General features: G+C 47.1%; 1 protein-coding gene across 3 annotated transcripts in view; it reads left to right on the top strand.

Annotated features, from left to right (window-relative positions):
* Positions 1 to 15,465, top strand: part of CCDC50 (coiled-coil domain containing 50) — a 35,781-nt gene extending 20,316 nt beyond the window's left edge. For 2 of the 3 annotated variants that reach the window (XM_081329465.1, XM_081329463.1), the window contains 7 exons: positions 3,105 to 3,223; positions 4,209 to 4,253; positions 5,337 to 5,426; positions 6,947 to 7,026; positions 9,528 to 9,628; positions 13,365 to 13,821; positions 15,078 to 15,465. In XM_081329465.1, the coding sequence (XP_081185591.1) occupies positions 3,105 to 3,223; positions 4,209 to 4,253; positions 5,337 to 5,426; positions 6,947 to 7,026; positions 9,528 to 9,628; positions 13,365 to 13,384 (455 nt within the window). In that variant the 3' untranslated portion in view covers positions 13,385 to 13,821; positions 15,078 to 15,465. The remainder of the gene's footprint in view (positions 1 to 3,104; positions 3,224 to 4,208; positions 4,254 to 5,336; positions 5,427 to 6,946; positions 7,027 to 9,527; positions 9,629 to 13,364; positions 13,822 to 15,077) is intronic. The other variant, XM_081329464.1, reaches the window with a different exon arrangement.
* The last annotated feature ends 2,078 nt before the right edge of the window (positions 15,466 to 17,543 follow it).

Genomic DNA, 17,543 nt, shown 5'->3' with positions numbered 1-17,543 from the left:
TCCGGAGGAAGGTGGGGTTGAGTTTGTCTTTTTTCTTATGGAATAGCAGCCTCTGAATTTGCTCTAGCCCAGGGGTAGGCAACCTTGGCTCTTTTATGACTCGTGGACTTCAACTCCCAGAATTCCTGAGCCAGCTGGCTGAGGAATTCTGGGAGTTGAAGTCCACGAGTCATAAAAGAGCCAAGGTTGCCTACCCCTGCTCTAGCCACACAGTGGCTTCTGCTCCAGGTGAGACGGAGGTTCCCTGGGTTTCCCCCACGAGGGATGTTTGGGACTTTGGAGTCTGTCTGAGCCTGGAAGCCACGGTGATCCCTCCGTGGCCCCTAAGCGGCTCCTGGCGCAGCTTTTAGCTTATTGTGCGGCCTTGGATGCTCTCTGAGCTGGGTGGTTTCCTTGCAGACGTTTCGTCACCCAACTAGGGAACATCTTCAGTGCTAGAAGGGAGGGGGGGATTGCAGGGAGAAGGAGGAGGAGGAGGACTGTGGGGTCCTTGGTGCTCTCTGAGCTGGGTGGTTTCCTTGCAGACATTGCATGGCCCAACTAGGCAACATCATCAGGGCTAGAAGGGAGGGGGCTTGCGGAGAGGAGGAGGAGGAAGAGGAAGATGAGGAGGACTGTGGGGTCCTTGGTGCTCTCTGAGCTGGGTGGTTTTCTTGCAGACATTGCATGGCCCAACTAGGCAACATCATCAGTGGAGGAGGAGGAGGACTGTGGGGTCCTTGGTGCCCTCTGAGCTGGGTGGTTTCCTTATGGACATTTCATGACCCAGCTAGGGAATAACATCAGTGTTAGAAGGGAGGGGTTTGTGGAGGGGAGGAGAAAAAGAAAGGAGGATTAGAGTCATTAACCATAAAATTCTTTGGGGTTGTGACAGTTCCGGGTGTGTTTCATAAATAAGAAAACAGAGTTGGAAGGGACCCTGGTGGTCTTCTAGTCCAACCCCCTGCTCAAGCAGGAGACCCTATGCCATTTCGGACAAACGGTTGTCCAGCACCCACAACCTCTTGGAGACAAGTCATTCAACTGATTAATTGTTCTCACTGGCAGGACATTTCTCCTTAATTTTAAGTAGGTTCTGAGATGGTTGACCGTTGGCCATCAAGAGCTGACGGCCTTGAGCTCCTAACCCAAAGTGCCAATGTCTGTGGCCCCTGAAGCCGAACACCAGCATGGCTGGCCACCATCCCTTCTTCTGCCCGAGCTCCATAATTTAATGACCTGATGGTTTAATGCAGCGTAATAACGATTGGACGGCTCTCCAAGGAAGGAGAAGCCAGCAGATGGTCTTCATCCCGTCCCAAACTGGGCCAGGTGCCGTTGGCGGCTGCTGGTTCTCTGCTTGGGTGGGAAAAAAAGGCTCACAGACTTCCTCCTTTCCAAATCCGAGATGCCAGGCTCCGGCTTGTTGCAGATGAATCCCAGATGGGGCCGGCCACTTCCCGCTTTGTTCCCAGGAAATCTGTGAGCAAACTCTCTGGGTGGAAGGTGGTCGCATCTGGAGAAGTGATGCAGTTCCCAGCTTTTGTTCTCCTGCCAAATCCGTGTGACGTTTGCAAGGATGTGTCAGGTTTGCAATGTCCCCCCCCTCCGTAGGCCTATAAATAGACCCTCCCCGCCTCTCCCGCCTCTCCCTCCGAGCACGGCTCCACCCTGGGTCTTCGCCAAGGCAGGTGGGGGTCAAGGGAAGTTGTCCCGCTCTGTAATGTCGGCGTTCTTCCCCAGAGAAGCTGCTAAGTGGAGGCAGATGGGCTGCTTGCGCCTCAACGCTCAGCAGAGGCTGCTGTTGTGTGCTCGGTTGCCGTACAACAGGGGTTTCGGGGAGGGGGGAATGGCCTGCTTCCCCCTGAGATTGTCTGTCCAGGGGTCTTCTCTGTGCTGCTGGCTGGTTAGGATAGAGCTGGAGCAGAAGAGAAGGGCAGAAGGTTTCTCTGCTGGGGGGGTCCCGCTAAAGCTCCGCTTTGCTCCCTGGACAGAAGAGAAGTAGCGGGTGCTGGGTGCTCTCTGAGCTGGGTGGTTTCCTTGCAGACGTTTCATGACCCAACTAGGGAACATCATCAGTGCTAGAAGGAAAAGAGGGAGGGAGGGAGGAAGGAAATGCTGGCTGAGGAATTGTGGGAGTTGAAGTTCACCAGTCATAAAAGGGCCAAGTTTGAAGACCCCTGATTTAAAGTTACAACTGAAAAAAGTGCCTTACGGCCATTTTTCACAGTTACGACTGCGGCAGCATTTCTCCCCCCCCCAGGTCACGTGATCCAAATTCGGCACCTTGGGAACTGGCTCCTATTTATTACGGTCACAGCCTCCCGGGGTCTCTCTCTTTGTGACTTTCCGACAAGGGAAGTTCACGAGGGAGGCCGGATTCACTTAACAACCGTTTGCCCTAACTGAACAACTGCAGTGATTCACTTAGCAGCGGTGGCAAGAGAGGTCCTAAAATGGGGCCAAGCTCACGGAACAGCTGTCTCGCCTCATAACAGAAGTTTTCAACTCCATTGTGGTCGTAAGCTGAGGACTGACTGAAAATAGAAAGCAGTGTTTCCCTGATGCTCTCCTGCTTTTAACTCTTTTTAATCTTTGCTGGAAATAACAATAATGATAAAGTAGTAGTAGCAGTAGTATAATAATAATAATAATAATAATAATAATAATAATAATAATAATAATAATAATAATAATAATAATAATAATAATAATAATAATAATAATAATAATAATAATTTGGAAGGGACCTTGGAGGTCATCTAGTCCAACCCCCTGCTCAGGTAGGAAACCCTAGACCAGGGGTCGGCAACCTCGGCTCTTTTATGACTCGTGGACTTCAACTCCCAGAATCCCTGAGCCAGCATAGCTGGCTCAGGAATTCTGGGAGTTGAAGTCCACGAGTCATAAAAGAGCCGAGGTTGCCGACCCCTGCCCTAGACCATTTCAGACAAATGGCTGGCCAGTCTCTTCTTAAAAACCTCCAGTGTTGGAGCGTTCACAGCTTCTGGAGGCAGGTTGTTCCACTGGTTAATTGTTCTGACTGTCAGGAAGTTTCTCCTTAGTTCCAGGTTGCTTCTCGACGAGTTTCCATCCGTTGAGGTCTTTCACTTTCTGTTTTGCAGGGGCAAAACCTCGGGGGCCCAAAGAAGACCCCTTCGCCAGACCCCGATCAGGGGCTTCCCGTGACCCCGAGGACTACGACGCTGAGATTGCCTGGAAGTTGCAGGAGGAGGAACTGCTGGTGAGCAGGGCCAAACTGGGCCCTTATGGAGCTGCGGGGAGGGGGGGAACCCTGAGACCCACCCCCACCCCATCCAGTTTTCCCATTTTCAGCTGCTTTGGCGCCCTGCTTTGATTTTGATCCACGGTTCACAACAGGAAGCAAACAGCATCCGGGTAATGGGGAGGGGTCTCCTCTGGGAGTTGAAGGGGGTGAGGGGCGCAGGGCCTGATCGATAGAGTGGGAAAAGGGGTTGTGTGACCCAAACGGAATTTTCCACACATTGGAGACCAAGGGGTCTGTTTTGTTTTGTTTTTTTTAACATGTAATTGTATTCTATTCAAGAAGAAATTCAAATGCAAGCACGTGAAAGATGAGCAAGCAAAGAAAAAAAAATAAAACAGACAATATGTTAAACAAAGAAGTGCATTAAAAAAACCACAAACACACATTTTTGTCCCCCGTAGTTAAATACCGATGAATATATTACAACAATATTAGTTTGGAAACAGGCCCCAAAACAAGTTTATAAAGTTCTAACTCTGTTTGCAAATTATTCACCTGTCCCTTGTCTACTACACGGATAACGAAATACTTAACGGGTAAAGCATAAAAAAACAACAGAAAAACAAGATTAAGGTTTCAAAAGTTTGTTAGCCAACTAATTACTGTGTACGATTCATAGAAAATTTACTACAGCTTTTTATCTATCCTAAATCCAGTGCAGGGCCTCAAGCCCGCTGTGTAGATCACAAGGGTGGGAAAGGGGTTGTGTGACTCCCAAAGCAGAATTTTCCAGATGTTGGAAATTTCCTGGTGGAGCCACAGATGGGTTGGAGGGAGCCAGAAGCAGGGGGGAGGGTGTTTTGAAGCATCCCATTTGGGGAGGTGGGGAGAAATTGTTCCAAGGCCTGGGTGAGGGGGGGGGGACGCCTCAGAGGTCTGCAGGAAACGGTTCCCCAATCTTCTCTTTTTAAAGTCTCTCTTTTTTTCTTCATTTTTTTAGGCCAGCCAGGTGGATCGGAGGGCTGCACAAGTTGCCCAAGATGAGGTAAGTGCCTGCAAGGACAGGTACAGTTACAAGGAACGTGGAGGTACCTTAGTTCCTTAATGCAGAATGGAGTTGGGAGGGACCTTGGAGGTCTTCTAGTCCAGCCCCCTGCTCAAGCAGGACGCCCTATAGCAGGGATGGCGAACCTTTTGGAGACCGAGTGCCTAAACTGCGACCCAAACCCCACTTACGTATCGTTCAGTGCCGGGTGGGCATGGCCCATTGGGTGGGTGTGGCCCATTGGGTGGGCATGGCCCATTGGGTGGGCGTGGCTTCGGTGGTAACGGCAGACTGGGTGGGACTAAAAAGTTCAATCAGTCAACTCCAACTTTGCAAGATCTTTTTTTTCCCCCGCGAGAAGTTGAAATTTATTGATTGATTGAATGAACCTTTTTTTTTTTTTGCACACGGTGGTGGAGGCGTAAAGTGAAAAGGCTTTATAAAACCTAGCTGAAGGCCTAGGACTTGGGCGACGGTGCGCGTGCCCGCAGAGAGGGCTCTGCGTGCCAACTGTGGCACACGTGCCCTAGGTTCGCCACCACGGCCCTATAGCATCCCAATCAAATGGCTGTCCAGTCTCTTCTTAAAAATCTCCTGTGATGGAGCACCCACAACCTCTGGAGGCAAGTTGTTCCACGGGTTCGTTGTCCTCACTGTCAGGAAATTTCCTGACAGGGAGAACAATCAGCCAGCGGAACGGCTTGCCACTAGAAGTTGTGGGTGCTCCACCACCAGCTGGAGGTTGGACAGCCGTTTGTGTGAAATGGTACAGCTTCTCCTGCTTGAGCAGGGGGTTGGACTAGAAGACCTCCCGAGGTCCCTTCCAGCTCTATTCTGATTGCAGAGCTTGCCTTCAGAAGTTGGGGCTGTTGCATCGCTGGAGGCTTTCGAGGAGAGCCTGGACAGCCACTTGTGTAGAATGGCACGGGGGGGTCTCCTGCCTGAGTAGGGGGCTGGACTAGAAGACCTCCAGGGCCCCCTCCAGCACTTCTCTTATTCTGTAGTTCTGAAACCGAGTAAATCCTAAGCAGAGGTGTCAGCCCGTGAAAAGTGATAATTGGCCGGATGGACTCTTTCCCGCAGGAGATAGCCCGGCTGCTGATGGCAGAGGAGAAGAAAGCTTACAAAAAAGCCAAGGAACGGGAGAAGAAGAGGCAGGATCCCGACGGGAAGGTGGGCCAGGATTCAGTTTGGGAAGACGTTGGCGTCTTCTGGAAAGGAAGAGGGGAGGGGGAGGACACACCCATCCCCTGCCCAAGAATTGCCTTTTTCAGTCGAAGAAAATCTTTGTAGCTCAGCCTTGAACTTTGGGCTCCTTGTGGTGCTCTCTGAGCTGGGGGTGTTTTGCAGATGTTTCATAACCCGACTAGGTAACAGCATCAGTGCTAGGAGGAGTGGGGTTTTCAGGGAGGAGGGGGAGGGGGAGGAAAAGAAGGAGGAGGAGGAGGAGGAGGAGGTGTAAATCAACCCTGGTGCTCTCTGAGCTGGGTATGTTTTGCAGATGTTTCATAACCCAACTAGGTAACATCACCAGTGCTAGAAAGGAGTTGAATTTGCTCTCTGTTTTATTTTATTTTATTTTTTTTAATCCCATTTATATCCCGCCCTTCTCCGAAGACTCAGGGCAGCTTACAATCTAAGAAGCACAAATCAATGTGCTTAGCAATAGCCTTCTTTCTGTCTATATGCCTGCTTATTAGGGCTTTCACACACCCCCAAGCGGCATTATTACAAAGTCAGCTTATTGCCCCCAACAATCTGGGTCCTCATTTTACCTACCTCGGAAGGATGGAAGGCTGAGTCAACCTTGAGCCTGGTGGGACTCGAACCTGCACTAATTGCAGGCAGCTGGTGTTACTTAAGGAGGCATTAGCCCACTGCTGCTCCACCAAGGCTCTTTTTGAATTACGAATTCAAAAACAGCTATGAATTATGCTTTCACAGACCATCTATTTCTAATTCCCATCATGTTTGGAAAGCATGCTGAAATTTCAAATTATTCGGGATGGGGGCAGGTCGAGGGAGGCCGAGTTTGAGATTTTCTGTTGTTATATCCCGACATTTTCTTTTATAATCCTTTTTTTAAAAATGATGATTAAATCAGCAGGTTTGGGTCCCATTCCTCATTGCTGATAACAACTGGGAGGCCCTAAAACTTCATTCAGGAGGTAGATCATGCCAGCCTCATCTCTTATCCCAAATTAAGATTGGCCTTGGGCAATTTTATTTATTAAATATTATTATTTATTTATTATTATTTATTAAATTGACATGTCCTTCCCCCCTCCCATCTCACACTCACTGGACTCTCAGTTCTTAAATATATGGTGGGTTGTTTTTCCCCCCATAACTGATGTCGGAGAATAGAGACGGAGAAGCCGAAAGAGAAAATTTCCGTCTCTTAATTCAGATTTACCGAAAAGCTTGCAAGGACGTTTCCTGCTGGGCTTCTAAAGCCTCACCCTCTTCGCTTCCAGTCACACCTATAAAGTGAGAACAGGTTTTATTCTCCCTCCTGTCAACCTCCCAGTGCTTCCCACTGAAGCCCAGTTCCACCTGGGTCCACACCTTTACTCTGAAAGAGTCCTTGCCTTAAATTACGGGCTGCGTTCCGCGTCTTGAACTCCGGTTGCGGCTTCACGGACGCGCAACCTGAAGCCAGATCCTCGCTTAGCTGTCTCTTCTACGTCCAGCAGGAACCGCCCGAGTCGGTGTGCGGCCGGACAAGGGAAGGACACGACCCTCACCGCGGCAGGGGCGAGAAGCCCACGCGGTAAGATGCTTTGCGGCCCGGGACTCTGCGTATCGGAAGGGAAATGTACCTTTTGTGGAAGGATGTTGGGTGGTTAGAAATGGTAAGAGAACATAAACCAGGTACTTATAATCATATGTGGTGGACAAGTGTTAAAGCAGGGGTCTTCAAACCTGGCCCTTTGATGACTTCTGGACTTCAACTCCCAGAATTCCTCAGACTGGCAATTCTGGGAGTTGAAGTCCGCAAGTCAGGAAGGGGCCTTAGTTCCCCCATGCTGGCTGAGGAATTCTGGGAGTTGAAGTCCGCAAGTCATGAAGGGGCCTTAGTTCCCCCATGCTGGCTGAGGAATTCTGGGAGTTGAAGTCCGGAAGTCATGAAGGGGCCCCCATGCTGGCTGAGGAATTCTGGGAGTTGAAGTCCGCAAGTCATCAAAGGGCCAAGTTTGAAGACCCCTGTATTAAAGCAAGGAGATATTGGACAAAAATTCACACTTGGTTAGAAAAAACGTTAGAGAAATGCATAGACTATAAGCCTGGATTTTTTTTACTAGCTATAATGCCAGAAAAACATGATAAGCAAAGCACATATTTGATTTTACATGTGATAACAGCGGCAAGAATTCTATTTGCACGATCCTGGAAGAAGGAAGAAACACCCCCAGAACAAGAAATAATTAAAAACAACAACACTAGAGTGTGTGGAAATGGACACACTTATTTTAAGGCTGAAAGAAAAAGAAGAAACAGAACATTTTCAAACTTGGGACCTGTTTTATCAATGGTTAGAGAAGAGATTTAGGGATTGGGAATTTAATTGGTATTAGCAAATCAGATACTCAGACAACACGTTTTGTGGAATGGTTACTATTGAATTCTGTTTAAAAAAAATCAATAAAACTTTATGTATATATATAAAAAAGGAAGCGGTAGAGAACATTCACAGTTTGGATTGTGGATTTAGGCAGGAGATTGTCCTCCGACCTTAACGCTTGGCTCCTGGTCGTTTCCTTACCAAACTAGGTAATGTCTTCAGCAAGGCTTGGGGTGAAGTGTCTTGTTCATTTATACAGGTAGATCCTCAACTTAGCGGCCAAAATTGAGCCCCAAAATTTAAGTTGTTAAGCTAGAAATTTTGTTAAGTGAGTTTTGCCCCATTTCACGACCGTTCTGTGGCTGGTGTTAAGGGAATGACTGCAGTGGTTAAATTAGTAGCTGTTGTGATTCCTGGCCAGCCAGTGGACCCGGCAGCCGAGTCTGAGGACTCAGAGGAGGAGGAGGAAGGGGGTCCTGGAGGGACATCAGAGCCAGAGGAAGGCTCTGAGGAGCTCCAAGACTTACAGTCTGACGAGGAGCCTGGCCCCTCTACTCACGCTCAGGCTGAGACACAGCTGTGCTGGGAGCCTGAGTTGGACAGCGATGAAGCACAGCTGGGAAATATCCAGGATGCATGAAAACGCCGGCAAGAAAAGCGAGTAGGACAGAGGGATGCAATGGGGCGGCTCCAAAGGCAAAGGAGAAGGCATTAGGAAGCCACGCCTTGGCTGAATTATAAAACCGTTTCTGTGGACTGTGTTTGTTTGCCTTGGACATTGATTCAGGTCTGTGAATAATAAAAGGGGCTGGTTTTCTCTTGCGGTTCCTGCCTGTTTCTTGGAAGAGGGGTTTCCCCTTGTGTGCAGAACCAGGACTCACCTAAGCTGGGACAGAACAGTTACATGGTTGTTAAGTGAAACTGGCTCCCCCCCCCATTGACTTGGCTTGTCAGAAGGTTGCAAAAGGGGGAATCGCCTGACTCAGGGACACGGCAACGGTCGTAAATGTGAGTCAGTTGTCAACCATCTGAATGTAAATCACATGACCCTGGGGATGCTGCAACCGATCTGAGTGTGAGAAACACTCCTAAGTAGCTTTTTTTCAGTGCCTTTGTAACTTTGAGCGGTCACTAAGCGAACTGTCGTAAGTGGAGGACTACCTGTATAGCCTTGTGACTGGTTGAATCACAAGACTGATGGAGTCACAACATTTGGCGGCTAATCCTGCTTCCCTCTCGGTAGATATAGGTAGTCCTCGAATTACGGCCACAGTTGAGCCCCCCAAAAAATACGTTGCTAAGTGAGACAGTTGTTAAGTGAGCTTTGGCCCATTTTACGACCTTTCCACTGGGAATCGCTGCAGTTCGATAGTTAGCAACACGGATGTTAAGTGAGTCCGCCTTCCCCATGGACTTCGCTGGTCAGAAGGTCGCAAAAGGGGATCACGTGACCCCACGCCCCAGGACACTGCGACCGTCATAAATGTGAGTCAGTTGCCGCCGAGCGGCTGAATTTTGATCACGGGGCCGTGGGGATGTTGCAAGGGTCCTAAGTGGGAAAAACGGTCCTGAGTAGCTTTTCCAGGGCCGTTGCAACTTCAGACAGTCACTAAATGAACTGTTGTAAGTCGGGAACTTCCTGTATCTGGCTCAAAATCAACAACCTCTTGTCAACGTGGTCCTGACCCCTTCTGCCTTCTCCCCACCAGAGCTGGCCCACCCTCGACCAAGGACGTGGAGCCCGCCACCGGCCTTACGAATCAGCATAACGTGGCACATCAGATAGCCAGACCGGAGTCAGCTCATAAAGGTGAGACGTGGCCTCTTGTTTTATAGGACAGATTATAGAATTAAGTTCCATCCTAATAGAGCCGGAAGGGACCTCGGAGGTCTTCTAGTCCAACCCCCCCCCCCTGCTCGAGCAGGAGAACCTACACCGTCTCAGACAAGTGGCTGTCTAGTCTCTTCTCTAAAACCTCCAGGGATGGAGCGTCCACGATTTCTGGAGGCAAGGAGTTCCACTGGTTCATTGTCCTGACTGTCAGGAAATTTCTCCTTAATTCCAGGTTGCTTCTCTCTTTGGTCAGTTTCCATCTGTTGCTTCTTCTCCTGACTTCGGGCGCTCTGGAAAATAAGTTGGTCTCCTCTTCCTTGTGGCAACTCCTCAAATACTGGAAGGCTGCTATCATGTCCCCCCTGGTCTTTATCTTCATTGAACTAGACCAGGGGTAGGCCACCTTTGTTTCTTTTATGACTGGTGGACTTCAACTCCCAGAATTCCTGAGCCAGCGTGGGAGAACTATGGCCCTTTCATGACTGGCGGACTTCAACTCCCAGAATTCCTGAGCCAGCATGGCTCAGCTTGGAAGCCTTTCCCTTTCCCCTCAGCATGGCTGGCTCAGGAATTCTGGGAGTGGAAGTCCACGAGTCATAAAGCAGCATAGGCCTAGGCCAGGGGTAGGCCACCTTGGCTCTTTGATGACTCGTGGACTTCCACTCCCAGAATTCCTCAGCCAGCCTGGCTCAGCTTGGAAACCTCTCCCTTTCCCCTCAGCGTGGCTGGCTCGGGAATTCTGGGAGTTGAAGTCCACGAGTCATAAAAGAGCCAAGGTTGCCTACCCCTGGACTAGACATACCCAAATCCTGCAGCCGTTCTTCATCTATTTTAGTCTCCAGGCCTTTAATCATCTTAGTTGCTCTTCTCTGCACTTTTCCCAAAGTCTCAACATCTTTTTTGTAGCGTGGGGGCCAACACTGAATGCAAGATTCCAGGTCTGGCCTTACCAAGGCTTTATAAGATAATAAAGAATACTCTTTATTGGCCAAGTGTGATTGGACACACAAGGAATTTGTCTCTGGGGCAGAAGCTCTCAGTGTACAGGACCTACAAGCAATGAAGTCATAAATCATAAGAGGCGATCGTAGTTCGTAAGATAGAACCAGCAAAGTGATAGCCCAAAAGATAGGAGCAGGTAACAGGAAAGATGAGGAAGTTTATAATAATACTACAGCCGTACTACGTGGGTAAATGTTCTTAGACATAAGACATGGGAATTAGGTGTTCAGCAAAGTGATGGCAGGAGGGGAGAAACGGTCCTTGGGTCTAGTTGTTTTGGCCTGCGGGGCTCCCTAGCGCCATCTGGAGGAGAGGAGCTGAAACAGTTTGTGTCCAGGATGCGAGGGATCTGCAGAGATCTTCTCAGCCTTCCTCCTGACCTGCAGGATAGATGGGTCCTCAGTGGAAGGCAGGCTGGTTGCACCTGTTTTCTCTGCAGCCCTGGCTACCCATTGGAGTCCACCCCCATCCTGTGTGGTTGCTGTGACAAACCAGACGGTTGTGGAGGTGCAAACGACGGACTCTGTAGAGTCGGACCAGCTGCTCCGTGGGCAGCCGGAGCCTCCTGAGTGGGTGCAGGAAGAACATTCTCTGTGGTGCCTTTTTGGTGGTGGTTCCAAGATCAGGTGTTTTTCCAAGTTCTGGGACAGGGATAGGCAACCTGGGCTCTTTTATGTCTAGTGGACTTCAACTCCCAGAATTCCTGAGCCAGCCATGCTGAGGGAAAAGGGAGAGGTTTCCAAGCTGAGCCATGCTGGCTCAGGAATTCTGGGAGTTGAAGTCCACAAATCATAAAAGGGCCATGGTTCCCCATGCTGGCTCAGGAATTCTGGGAGTTGAAGTCCACGAGTCATAAAAGAGCCCAGGTTGCCTACCCCTGGCTTAGTGCAGAGGTCTTAAAACTTGGCCCCTTCATGACTTGTGGACTTCAACTCCCAGAATTCCTGAGCCAGCATGGCTCAGCATGGAAACCTCTCCCTTTCCCCTCAGCCAGGCTGGGTCAGGAATTCTGGGAGTTGAAGTCCACCAGTCATAAAAGAGCCCAGGTTGCCTACCCCTGTCCTGGGAGGTTGTAGAACCCCCAAAACGTGAAGGTCTCTACTACTTATACAAACTAGACCTCAGCTTTCAACAGTTCTCATTTAGTGACCATTCAAGGTTACAACGGCACTGAGGAAAACGACTGAGGACACTTTTTCACACTTAACAACCGTTGTAGCATGCCCACGGTCACCTGGTCAGGATTCAGACTCTTGGCAACTGACTCGTATTTATGACGGTCGCTGTGTCCCAGGGTCCTGGGATCCTCTTTTGTGCAAGCAAAGTCAGTGGGATTGGGGATTCATTTAATAACCAGTGTCATTAACTTAACAACGGTAGTGATTCACGTAATGACTGTGGCAAGAAAGGTTGTAAAACGAGGCAAAATATGCTTAACAAATGCCTCGCTTAACAACAGAATTTTGGGGCTAAGTTGTGTATAACAGCGTGTGGCTCCCAAGTTACACAGGCAGCCCTCGGGGTGACGACCACAATGGAGCCCAAAATTTATGTTGCTAAGTGAAACATTCATTAAGCAAGCTTTGTGCCATTTTGCGACCTTCCTTGTCACAGTTGTTAAATGAATCTTTGTAGTTAAGTTAGTAACACGGTTGTTAAGTGAATCTGGCTTCCCCCGTTGACCTTGATTGTCAGAAAGTTGCAAAAGCGGATCAGAAGACTCCAGGACACTGTGACCGTCGTAAATGTGAGTCAGCTGCCAAGCGTCTGAATTTTGTTCACGTGACGCTGGGGAGGCTGCAAGCTTCGTAAGTGAAAAACGACAGCCGTGAGTCTGGGAAACGGATCATAAGGTCACTCTTTCTTCAGAACGTTGTAACTTTGAACGGTCATTAAGTGAACTGTTGTAAGACGAGGTCTAGCTGTACTTCATTTGTATTAAAAAAGGGAAAAGAAAAAGCACATTAAATATACGCCTTGCCTGGGATGCGATAAGGTTCCTCCTGCCCCTCTTTCAAGACAGAGTTGCTCTAGACCCTCCATCCCTGGGGGCTTTCTAGAAGAGAGCGGGCAGCCCTTTGACGGGCATGGGGTAGAGGTTCTCCTGCTTGAGGGGGGGATGGACTAGAAGACCTTTAAGGTCCCTTCCAGATTCTATTCTATTCTACATTCCTATTCTATTCTATTCTATTCTATTCTATTCTATTCTATTCTAATTTCCACTCCATTATTCTATTCTATTCTATTCTATTCTATTCTATTCTATTCTATTCTATTCTATTTTATTCATTTTCTGTTCTATTCTATTCTATTCTATTCTATTCTATTCTATTCTATTCTATTCTATTCTATTCTATTCTATTCTCTATTCTATTCTATTCTATTCTATTCTCTATTCTATTCTATTCTATTCCATTCCATTCCATTCCATTCCATTCCATTCCATTCCATTCTCTATTCTATTCTATTCTATTCTATTCTATTCTATTCTATTCTATTCTATTCTATTCTATTCTATTCTATTCTATTCTATTCTATTCTATTCTATTCTATTCTATTCTATTCTATTCCATTCCATTCCATTCCATTCCATTCCATTCCATTCCATTCCATTCCATTGTGAGGCACAGATAGGAAGTGCAGCAAAATTACACACCTTAATTTGATTTTGCTTGGCTGATTTCATATTTCTTTTCTTGTTTGTTCACAGGTCACCACTATAAGCAGTAGGAGAAAGCCACCCTCGACTTTATTTTTCCGTAGATACTGACTTTCCAGCGTAGCCGGCTTTATTGCATTTCTTCCAAGAGAGTTTCTGACGCCTCTTCATTCTCCAACGAGGCCACTTCCTTCCCAGCAGGAAAATGTCCATGGACAGTTCCTCCTCCTTCAGCCTGTTGTAGGGCGACGTTCTCCTTCTCTCTTCTCTCTCTCTCTCTCTCTCTCTCTCTCTCTCTCTCTCTCATGTATCCTTTGGGCAATTCTGCACCCCCCACCTGCACCCCAAGAATCTCTTTCGAGCTTCCAGACCTGGCTTTGTGTCCATAGCACAAGACTAGGAAGGTGGCCAGATGGACACCAGAGGAAGGTCCAGGGAAGCGTGGAATCAGACAGCCAGGAAGCTGGTGGTCTTCACATCATGAAGCTTCCACAGAAGAGACGTTCAGGTGGCTAGGATTGTGGTTCTGTGGTCAAAATGGGTCAAGTGTGTCTCTGGAGTGGACCAATCTCAAACTTCTGGAGATGTTTCTCCAAGCATGTCTTTCACCTGGAGTTCTGAGCGCTATTGCTTCTCTTGAGAAAGGAAGACTTCCAGAAATGAAAGAGAGATGTCCATGTCCTGTTCTGGGGAAGAAAAATTGAATTTTTTTTCCGGGAAACACTGTGTCATTTTAGGAGGGACCCAACAGGTTTGTTTTTTTTTACATTTTAGGTTAGCCCTTTCTTTTTTCCAAAACGTTTCCTGAAGGACAGGAACGACATTAGTTGACTTCTTGAGGGTTTTTTATACACACACACGCACGCACACCCACACACACATTTCCACTGACTCGTAAATACACAGGTCAGAAAAATCGTTTGGGATAAATAATGATTACTCAGGTCTGTTTTAATTTTATTTTATTTTTTAGGTTTAGTTTTTAACAGCCATAGAAGGAGCACAGAAGTTAGGCCCCAACTTCAAATGCTGCAAAGGAGGCCTTGAGGGCCCTCAACCAACTTCTTTCAACCCCGCCCCCCCCCCCCAAGATGCTTCACCTGGTTCCCGAAATTTTTATTGTTCAATTTGTAATAAATCTTTTACGGGTCTTGCAAAATACAGGGTGTCGTGTAGGGACCAAGCGTGCTAGATTCACACAGCACATTTAAACCACAAGAGAAGACAAGCAAGATTTTTTTTAAAAAAAAACCAATCCAGTTTAGCAAATTGGGTCAATGTGGATTTTTTTTTTTTTTACTGACCTGGTTAAACGGGATGTGTGAATCTAGGCCGGGGTTTTTCAAACTTGGCCCTTTGATGACTTGTGGACTTCAACTCCCAGAATTCCTCATCCAGGCACGCCACAAGTCATCAAAGGGCCAAGTTTGAAGACCCCTGATCTAGGCCATGGATGAGTATTGCCAGATCAGTCTGTCTCAGTCTTAACAACTTGAAGATGACTGGACTTCAACTCCCAGAATTCCTCAGCCAGCATTGCTGCCTGGGGAATTCTGGGAGTTGAAGTCCACTCACCTTCAAGTTGTTGAAATGGAGAATACACTGGCCTCAACTGATTTAGAACAAATCTTAAGCTACAGCGTGGACATCAAATCCCAGTACTTTTGAAATATTACAGCAAAATGAACCTTTTTTTAAAAAAAAACAAGTCATTATGTTTCAGAAACCAGGAGGGAGAACACTCATAATTATTTGATCTTTCAGAATTTGAAATGCGTTAAAAAAAAAGCTGTTTTTGGAAATGATGAAGCCTAGCTGAATGTCACCTGCAGATTGAAAGTGCCTTCAATGCTTTTCTCCGTCGGGAGCCCACCAGCTCTATTGGACTGTGACCCACACAATGTTGTGTTGTTTGCGTTGTTGGGGGTGGGCACCAGGCAAGGGCGACGGCTTTTAATGTAACTGGTGCGTTTTTTATTGTCACTCTCTTTGCTGCTGGGGAAAAAAAAATTAAATTAAAATCTCCAGGCCAAATTGTAAGAGCCCCCCACCTTGCTTAGATTTCACCCTGCTCTTGAAATATGTTATTTTTTTTCCACATTACTTTTTAAAAGTCTCATCTTGTGACGCCGTCCGGAAGACGGCCAATGTATTGCCTGGCTCTTGTTTTTTGGTTTGACGCGTCTGTCGTTTCCTTTCTGAATATGGTTTTATTTCGATAACGATCTCTTTCTCGGCCTCCGAGAGTGTTTTGTTCTTTCCAAATGGGCAGGTGGGATGTTTTTATGGCCTGCTTTATCCCGTCAAAAGTATTTATGAAGCATCAAAAGTTAAGGGGGGGGGTCATGGGTTACACGGCGGAGGGACAGGCAGAAGTTCAGAAGGTGGAGGAGAAGTAAAAACTCCTAAACGTGTCTTGGTGGGCTGGGAAAAACCCGTCAAGAGAAGTCCGGCCCACAGCAGTCAGGATTTTAAAATTTTAATACCTAGAGAAGGGAATATTTGTAGCTTCTTTAGTTGTGCTGTTTGGCAGTTCCTTGATTAGGGTATCTTATCAACCAGCCCAACAGGGAACAAAAGGAAGGGGGATGGACTAGATGACCTCTAGGTCCCTTCCAACATCATCATCATTATTATTAATTTTATTATTATTATTATTATTATTATTATTATTATTATATCTTATTCATTAAACATGAAAAAATAAAAGATATAATAAAATTAATAAAAAATAGTATTACTAGTATATTATTTGTTATTCATTAAACATGAACGAATAAAAGATAATAAAATTAATAAAAAATTAGTATTACTACTACTATATTTCTTATTCATTAAACATGAACGATTAAAAGATATAATAAAAAAATTACTATTAGTATTATTAGTAGTACTGCTACTACTATATTCTTATTATTACCCCTACACCCCTCCACCAGCAATCCGCACCCAGATCAGCATAGAATTCAGGGGTCTTCAAACTTGGCCCCTTCATGACTTGTGGACTTCAACTCCCAGAATGCGTGCCTGGCTGAGGAATTCTGGGAATTGAAGTCCACAAGTCATAAATGGGCCAAGTTTGAAGACCCCTGGCACAGATTAACTCCAAGGTTAACCTCAGACCAACAATCGAGTATACAACACCCCAGTCAAGAAACTGCCAATGAAGCCGACAGTAAACAGATCAGCCAAAGAATCTCAGCCCCACCAAATATTTGTAGAATATTTGGGACCTTCGCCTTTCTTCGTGTCAATAAAGGAGGATATTTGTAGCTCAAGGTTGAAATGAGGGGTCCTTTTGGCTTTCTGCTCCTGGTGGTTTCCTTGCAGACCTTTCATGACCCAACTAGGGAACTTCATCAGTGCTAGAAGGGAGGGGGGTTTGTGGAGAAGAGGAGGAGGACTGTGGGGTCCTTGGTACCTCTGAGCTGGGTGGTTTCCTTGCAGACCTTTCATGACCCAACTAGGGAACTTCATCCGTGCTAGAAGGGTGTGAGGTTTGTGGGGGAAAGGAGAAGAGGAGGAGGACTGTGGGGTCCTTGGTGTTCTCAGAGCTTGGTGGCTTTCTTGCAGACGTTTCTTCACCCAACTAGGGAACGTCTTCAGTGGTAGAAAGGAATGGGATTTGCAGGGAGGAGGAGGAGGAAGGACTGTGGGGTCCTTGGTGCTCTCTGAAGTTGGTGGTTTTCTTGCAGATTTTTCATGACCCAACTAGGGAACCTCATTGGTGAATAAGCAGGGATTAACACCAGACAAATAAACAGAAGACAATCCAGGAACTACCAAGGGGGGGGGGGAGAAACACCCACCCACCCTAACATTGGCAGGCCAGGCCACTGTGCATAAACGGAGCCAGCCACACTCAGCAGCACATTCCGCTCCTCATCCAAGAAGCTTCTTTGGTTGTAACCTAGAACCGAAGAAGCTTCTTGGATGAGAAGCGAAATGTTTTCAAGGGAAAAACGAAAAAAAACACCTCCAGTGGCTTTTTGGGAAAAGCATCTTTCAGCCGGGAAGATGGCTAGAAGAAATGTAGAGAGAACAAACACACTCATCTTGGAGAAGCCAAAAATACTGGCAAGAAACACACTCGGATATTTCCACTTTCCAGGGATTCTGAAAAGTATCTTTTTTTGAGCCAGGTCCAAGCCGGGTTTTCAGGCCAGGCGAGCTGTAGAGATTTTCCCTCGGCCTAAAAACCTCTGGCTGCGTTGGCTGAGCCTCCTGGGG

The sequence above is a fragment of the Vipera berus genome (assembly GCF_964194415.1).
Source record: "Vipera berus genome assembly, chromosome: 5".
Taxonomy (NCBI): Eukaryota; Metazoa; Chordata; class Lepidosauria; order Squamata; family Viperidae; genus Vipera; species Vipera berus.
Note: the sequence above shows the minus strand (reverse complement) of the source record. Positions and strands in the feature narration are given on the sequence as shown.